General features: G+C 36.6%; 1 protein-coding gene across 1 annotated transcript in view; it reads right to left on the minus strand.

Moving 5' to 3' along the window:
* LOC121414118 (aminopeptidase Ey-like) overlaps positions 1 to 4778 on the minus strand; it is a 39335-nt gene extending 34557 nt beyond the window's left edge. The window contains exon 1 of the mRNA XM_041607183.1: positions 3925 to 4778. Coding sequence (XP_041463117.1) covers positions 3925 to 4100 — 176 coding nt within the window. The 5' untranslated portion in view covers positions 4101 to 4778. The remainder of the gene's footprint in view (positions 1 to 3924) is intronic.
* Between the last annotated feature and the right edge of the window lie 3887 nt (positions 4779 to 8665).

Below are 8665 nucleotides of genomic sequence, written 5' to 3' on the forward strand. Positions count from 1 at the left end.
ATAGCTTCGAGGTGGGATCACCAAATTCATACCAGAGGTCCATCTCCTGAAGGCACAGGTCAAGTTCGAATATGAGTCGAATTTGAATAAGGTCAAAGGTCAATGAACTTTCCATGACTGGCACTGTGCTGTGTTGTACACCCAATAACTTTCTATAGCTTCGAGATGGGATCGCCAAATTCATACCAGAGGTCCATCTCCTGAAGGCACAGGTCAAGTTCGAATATGAGTCGAATTTGAATAAGGTTAAAGGTCAAAGGTCAATGAACTTTCCATGACTGGCACTGCGCTATATACACCTAATAACTTTCTACAGCTTCGAGGTGGGATCACCAAATTCATACCAGAGGTCCATCTCCTGAAGGCACAGGTCAAGTTCGAATATGAGTCGAATTTGAATAAAGTCAAAGGTCAATGAACTTTCCATGACTGGCACTGTGCTATGTTGTACACCCAATAACTTTCTACAGCTTCGAGGTGGGATCACCAAATTCATACCAGAGGTCCATCTCCTGAAGGCACAGGTCAAGTTTGAATATGAGTCGAATTTGAATAAGATCAAAGGTCAATGAACTTTTCATGACTGGCACTGTGTTGTGTTGTACACCCAATAACTTTCTATAGCTTCGAGGTGGGATCACCAAATTCATACCAGAGGTCCATCTCCTGAAGGCACAGGTCAAGTTCGAATATGAGTCGAATTTGAATAAGGTCAATGAACTTTCCATGACTGGCACTGTGCTGTGTTGTACACCCAATAACTTTCTATAGCTTCGAGATGGGATCGCCAAATTCATACCAGAGGTCCATCTCCTGAAGGCACAGGTCAAGTTCGAATATGAGTCGAATTTGAATAAGGTTAAAGGTCAAAGGTCTATGAACTTTCCATGACTGGCACTGTGCTGTGTTGTACACCCAATAACTTTCTACAGCTTCGAGGTGGGATCACCAAATTCATACCAGAGGTCCATCTCCTGAAGGCACTGGTCAAGTTTGAATATGAGTCGAATTTGAATAAGGTCAAAGGTCAATGAACTTTTCATGACTGGCACTGTGCTGTGTTGTACACCCAATAACTTTCTACAGCTTCGAGGTGGGATCACCAAATTCATACCAGAGGTCCATCTCCTGAAGGCACAGGTCAAGTTCGAATATGAGTCGAATTAGAATAAGGTCAAAGGTCAATGAACTTTTCATGACTGGCACTGTGCTGTGTTGTACACCCAATAACTTTCTATAGCTTCGAGGTGGGATCACCAAATTCATACCAGAGGTCCATCTCCTGAAGGCACAGGTCAAGTTCGAATATGAGTCGAATTTGAATAAGGTCAAAGGTCAATGAACATTTTACTTCAGAACTCAGTACTCTCTATACTTGAACCAGATTTTGTATTTTACTTGTTTATTCTTTAAAAGCTGTTGTTATTTATTTAATGAGCTATAGTTCTTGGCACCATTTATAATATTCACACAAATTTGCCAAAGGTACAATAGAAAAGCTGTCAAAGTTTCTTAAATGTTACCCTTCAGATTTGCTGTATGTGCATGTTCTGGTAATACTGTAGATTATACAAAACAAATTGAGAAAAGTTATTCCTCTACCACCATCTAACATAATTATAAAAAGATTGGCATTTTATTACAGTGTGAATATTATGAAGTGTGATCCGCGTCCACGCCGTGGTGCCGGGCAACATGTTGCACTCATTATTATGAATTACATTCTTTTTCACTAACATTCATTTCCTTACTTCCATGGAAATCATTATAGCTTCATAGTATTAACAGCATTCTTAGTGTTATCTCATTTCCTAGGGATAAAGTAGGCCTATAGCATTATTGCATATGTAAACTGTCAGAACCACAATTCACCCCCTAAACTGCTGACAGCCTCGGAAGTCATATAGCATAGTTTTGACATACATTCTCTTCATGACTGCAATATGCAGGCGAGACAACGCTTGGCGTTTGCCTTGCTTATAATCAACCTAGAGGGTAATTTATCATAAGAATCTAGTCATAGTTAACAAAGAGAATCGCAAGCCATAATAGAAGAGGGTCGCTAGTTATAAAATGGAAAATCCTTCATTAATCATAAGGATAGCTATTCACGAACGCATCACAGTTTCACCAGTCATGAGAGAAGAAGAGGGTCGCTATTCATAATAAAAAGAGGATCACTAGTCATAATAGAAGAGGGTCGCTATTCATATAAAAAGGGGGTCACTAATGCTCGGAGAAGATATGATGCTTGCCTGTAAAACAAACATAGGGTCTTGTGTTTTGGGGTCGATTCTGGGCAACTGACTGAAATCTGCATGACGTTTCAATATATGGATTAACGTTATAAAATAAAGTCTTGTGTTAATAATCCTGAACTTCAATTTGTGGGGGAGGGGGGGTATTTTCCATATTTATGGGAAGAACACACCAGACAATTATAAAAGAAAAACAAATTCGTGCAGACACTGTGAAGATATCGGTGACTGAAAAATCAAAAAATTTCTACGCTGGGGATTCTAATGATACCAGCATGGATCCTACCATCGACCCTCTTCTATTAAAATAGCGATCCTCCTATTGGCGACCCTTGTACCATTCTCTTTGTCATGACTATACCCTCATGCCGGCCCTCATCGACGATTGGCGGCCCTTATGAATAGCGACTATCATGACTAGCGGTCCTTGACTGGGCGTTGTGGCGTGCGCCTGTAATCCAAGCTGTGGGGAAGTTACAAATGGATGCAGAGATTCGAGGTTCGATCCTGCTCACGTCTTTCGGATGGAGACGTTAAAGGTCGGTCCCAGACGTAAATAATCATATCTGATTGATACACGTCTGACAAAACTCAAATACACACACACACACACCTTATAACATGCTACGCGCAATTAGAACGACTACACACCCCCAAGAACAGAAGACACCCCCATGACAAGATAGTATAAGTCCCATAAGTTCATCTAAATAAATGTGTCATCAAGTGTTTTTAGGTTCAAAGTCGAGATCGAGTAAGACTTCATGCATCAAACATGTCAAATTCTTCTTCTCCTCCTCCTCATCCTTCTTCACCATCATCATCTTCTTTTTCTTCCTTCTTTTCTTTTATTTCATTTTATCCCTCTCTCCCCTCTCGCGCTTTCTCTCCTTCTCTCTCTCTGGATTTGGTTCCCTTAGACGGCATGCTGTACATAATTGGTACAAGTGACAATGGGCTTTAACGTCCAACCCACTTTCATGTATTTTGTCTTTTATCTTTTTAGAGCATTTTATGTAGCTGTCAAGGTTAAGAATTTATTTCATGTGCATGTTACTCTTTGTGTTTCTTTACATGATTGCATATTTATTTTTATGACGAAAATAAACCAACGAAGTAAGAAATTATGAATTGCCATGCATATACTGGTGTAAATCGATTTTATACGACCGCCTCCTCCCCTCTGTAGACGCTTGATTACGTTGGTAATTTTGAAGCGACATCGGGATTTGAGGTAATAATGAAAAGGCCTCGTAAATGGAGGGAATGGCGGTGTATGATTAGAAATTAATGACTTATTGCAGTAACTACTGTCATTTCACATACTGGAAAACTCGGATCTAGGGGCTGCATGGAAATCCCTGGGGTCGACTTTGAAAAAAATCAATACGAATATCCTTAATGATAAATACACCATTTTCGTACAGATGCGGCTGGGGCACTCATAGTTGTACACTCCGCGCTAAAATGAGTAAGTAGCCTACGTTAATGAATAGATAAATAAATAGATAAAAAAAAATTTTTTTTAATGGAAAAGGGAAAATTTGGGAAAGAAAGGCAATGAATGTGTGAAGTGTAAAATGAGAAGCTATTTTCTGAATGTTAATATGATTATATTATTTTTTTCAAACAAATATACCTGTATAATCACAAGTGTTTGGCCTACCTCGTATGACATGCCTTCTTTTCCGCGAGCAATCCACACAGCAATCCCACAATGACGATGGCGAGGACGAAGAGAACCACGACCACGATCGCCTTCGACTTCGACAAATATCGCTTCCCCGAACGAATCTGCTCGTCTGGTAAACGCTCGTTTTCAAGGAAGTCAAATTTAAGCATTTTTTTCAATCGTCGGTCGCTCTCACAGGTGAATATAGGCCTACGTTTAAATGATTTAAAGCTCCAGAGAAGGTGAGGGGGTGTGCACGCCGATGGATCAAGAGTCGGTAAATACAATAGGATTAAATTGATCAAGGTCCCTTTCGAATTGATCTTATAAAAGGCTGATAATGGAAGCTGAGGATTCTCACTGCATGGCTGCCCATCCAGTGCAGGTTTATAGATTCACCTACATCCATACCACCGGTGTACCACAACACCTAACAGTTGACCGTTCATACCTCGCGGGAATTAGATATGAAATATATCGCAGATTTTCTCGCTTTCGTTTTCGTAATGAGATTCACTTCGCTCAAGCACGATGATAATATTCGCATCTTTTACCACTCTCTGAATCCCTTCCCTGAATTCCCGCGTTTTGTAAGTGTGTGCGTGTGTGTGCCCGCATTTGCCATTTACCGTAAACGATGTGTGTGTATACGTATGCGAGTGTCATCGTCGGCATCAACGTCACAGTAATGACGTATGATGTAGTCAGACCCTCCGTCTGCCAAGTGCCTGAGTGATATATCTTCTCATTTCTGATCCCCCTTTCGACTCATCCGTAAGTTTGTTGCTCCGCTCATCACCCCCTGTACACATATTAAAGCTTGATGATGCAGACACACTGATGAAGTTGGGAAGTTATTCCGGGAAGATGAATCCTTTCAAGAAAATTTGTTGTGAAGGAGCAAGGTCTACGAACTCAATGAAAGCTTAGTTGAAAAAAACACAATAGTTGGACAAAATATTGAATCAAATCTATACAGTATAGGAACTTGCATTCGATTGTTTGGAAAGTAAGAACCGCATAATTATATTCATAATATTTTACATACCATTTGTTTTAACTTATTCGCTTTTGCTCTTTGCTTATTTTTTTTCGAAACGATTTAAAGGAATTTACTTGTGAACAAAAAAGGCGATCTACAAGGTCCATGATTCTCTCAGGTAATCGATGCACTCTAAAAACAAATCAGTCAAAAATGACTAGTTAATAGGGTCAGCTGGGTGCAACTGTTATTCTAGTCATATTTGACAATTTTCTAGTCATATTTTACTAGAACAGAGTTATTTCTGACTAGAATATATGTCAGAAATGTGACTATCAGTGATTGCCATATCAGTTGCTCCCAGCTGACTACTGCATGGTCTAGTCAATTTGACTGATCTGTTTTAAGAGTGTGTGCAAGGCATTAAATCTGAACTTCAACACTTAATGCAGTATCCATCTGACCTCATTACTGCAAACATAAATACCTAATGAAGGCAAAGCAAAAAAAGACACGAGGACTGATGGTAAATTAATGAGTTCAAATGTTTGTGGTCTTCGAAAAAAAAACTATCTGATGGCATATCTCCAATTTTTATATTATATGTTTATGCGAATCTAGGGCAGATGATATTTCTGAATCACTTATTCCTAACGGATTTAAATTTATTAGTAAAGAAAATAAAAATAACACACTACATAAAGCACATGGAATAGGAATTTTAACCAGGAAGAGTCTTTTCGACTTTGTAACTGCATTTTATCAGAAACAGTGCTGTGGCTAAAAATAGACAAAAGAGCATATATATATGGATATTCTTTCATACTTGGAGCAGTGTGCATTTCACCAGAAACCCCCCCCCAAAAAAATCAAGAGTCAATGTTTGATGACTTATCATCTGATCTTGTTATGTTCAACAACACCTATGACTTACCGATCTGTTTGTTAGGAGATTTCAATGCAAGAACAGGTAATGTGCGTAATTGAAAATGGAATTCATGAATATAAGTTCCATCATTTGATTGATGAATATTACATACTAGTGATTAATAAATGTTAAACACGGATCAAGAAAGAAAAAAACAAAGATAAAACAATTAACAATCACTGAAATCGTCTTGTGGAGCTCTGTAAAAGTTTCCGCTTGATTATTGTTAATGGAAGAATAGGCATAGATAAGGATGGAGATTTCACGCGTGCTAATGCAAGCACCATTGATTGCTGCATTTCATCACCTTCCTTATTCTGCAATTATTTATGGTGGATACGTTCGATTCTTTTGTCAGATAAACATAATGCCATTATTCTTACCGTGTAAGAAAATGCATACCGAATGAAAAGCTTATCTGAACATAATGCACCACCAACACAAACGATAAGAATAAAATGGGATCCTGAATCTGTCACAGACTTTACAAAAAACATAGATGATGAGTGCGTTGGTATATTGCATGATAGTAAAGATATAGAAAAATGGGGGTTTTACGCAACATTCAATTGATGAAATTGGTAATCGTCTTTAAAAATTGTATTATGACGTAGCAGAAAAGAGAGTGGTATGATGAAAAGTGGTTGCAAATTAAATTATAAAAAATCAACGGAAAAATTAGAGAAGAGATGTAAACCTTGGTTAACTGATAACTGTTATAAACTAAGAACTAATGAAAATAATACTTCGGTATGAAAAAACTTAAAAATAAAAACAAAGTTGTTAACCTAACTGAAAAAGTTGAAGAAAAGAAACGCATGTATAAAAAAATGCCAACTCAGAATTTCATTATAATCTGCACCAAGAATTAAGAGGTTTGAAAAAGAAACAACCTCATGAATATTGGAGATATTAAAGCATTTTGTGAACATTTCAGAAACTTGAATCAAGATCACAAAGAAAGACATTGAATCGCCAACAAGTAATGCAGTTTTAAACAGACCAATTGACAGAGATGAGGTAATCACTCGTTGAAAAAATTAAAACCGGTAGGGCGCATTTTGAAGATTTGCTACCGAATGAATTTTTGAAGAACTCAAGACGTAATTCTCTGCGTCATTTTATTTTTTAATTATTCAATACTGTGTTTGAAAGTGGAAAGTTGTACCAACAGATTGGACTATTGTTTTAATACGGCCAATTTACTAGAAAAAGGGAAACCTGAAGATCCAAACAATTACTCACTTTATCATATTTATTGAGTTGTCTGGGTAAACTATTCACAGCTGTTTTAAATCATCGGCTGAATTTATATCTATAAGACTGTGAAAAGATTGAAAATGAACAAGCTGGATTTAGGAATAATCTATCAACGCTAGATCATATTTTTACTTGACATTAGTTACTTGAATTTACCTGTTTGGAAGAGAACTTTTGCAAAACGGAGAATTGATAAATAACAATTGTATCATCACTGGTGATTTCAATATTAATCTCTTGACCAGTAATCACTCTGTAACAAACGATTTCCTTGAATTAATGTTAACTTCTACTTTTTTGCCGATTATTTCTAGACCAACCCGTATTACTGATCATTCTGCTACGCTTATAGATAATATATTCTGTAACTCTCATCCTCTTCCGAAAGCTGGCATTGTAATGACAGACATTTCCGATCATTTCCTTATTTTTACCCATATCCAAACAATGCAATCACTCGCAAAAATGGAAAAGAAATATAGGATCTGTCGCAACTTCAGTGACAAAAATATTGAACGCCTCCAAGAAAATTTAAGCTCTGTTGATTGGTCTGACGTTTATAACTCGAAAGAGAATGTCGATGACTCATTTGACATATTTTTGAAATGTTTCAATGATTGCTTAGATTCTTGTGTTCCTTTAAAGAAATATCGAAATTACGACTATAAACGTGATCCAAAGCTACCATGGGTTTCAAAATTGATATTAAGGTCTATCAATCGGAAAAATAATCTGTATGTTTCTTATATATCAAATCCAAATGATGTTTCACGGAATAGATACACGTCTTATAAAAATACCTTAACAACTACTCTCCGAATAGCAAAAAAGAGGTTTTATTCAGAAAAATTACAATCATATAAAAATGACCTTAAAAATACATGGAAAACAATAAATGGGGCTCTAAACAAAATTAACAAATCTAGTGCTGTTAATAAATTATGTGTAGATGGAAATATGGTTGAAGATACTCATTCTATAGCAAATGAATTTAATTCATATTTCTCTCAAATTGGACCAAAGTTAGCTGGAAATATTATCCCTGTAGAAAATTCGTTTAAGGACTTTTTGGACAAACAAAATGATAATTCAATATTTCTTACTCCAGTTCATAGAGAAGAATTACTTGAGATTGTATTTAATTTGAAAGCAGGAAAGACACCCGGATATGATGGCATTACAAATAGAGTAGTGAAAAACATTATACATTCTCTCGCTGATCCCCTGCTTCATATATTTAATTTATCATTGCAGCTTGGCCAGGTCCCAAAGAAGATGAAAATAGCTAAAGTTATACCCATTTTCAAGAAGGGAGACCAATTAATTACTAGTAATTATCGCCCAATATCTTTGTTAACTTCGTTCTCAAAAATTCTTGAAAGGATCATTTATAAAAGGACAGTTGCTTTCCTTAAGAAATATAGTATCATATGTGATAATCAATTCGGTTTTAGAGAAAAACATAATACAACTCATGCTATATTGACATTAATAAATAAAATATCTACTTCTTTTGATAATTCTGATCATACTGTAGGATTATTCCTTGACTTCTCAAAAGCGTT

The sequence above is a fragment of the Lytechinus variegatus genome, chromosome 4, assembly GCF_018143015.1.
Source record: "Lytechinus variegatus isolate NC3 chromosome 4, Lvar_3.0, whole genome shotgun sequence".
Lineage (NCBI taxonomy): Eukaryota > Metazoa > Echinodermata > Echinoidea > Temnopleuroida > Toxopneustidae > Lytechinus > Lytechinus variegatus.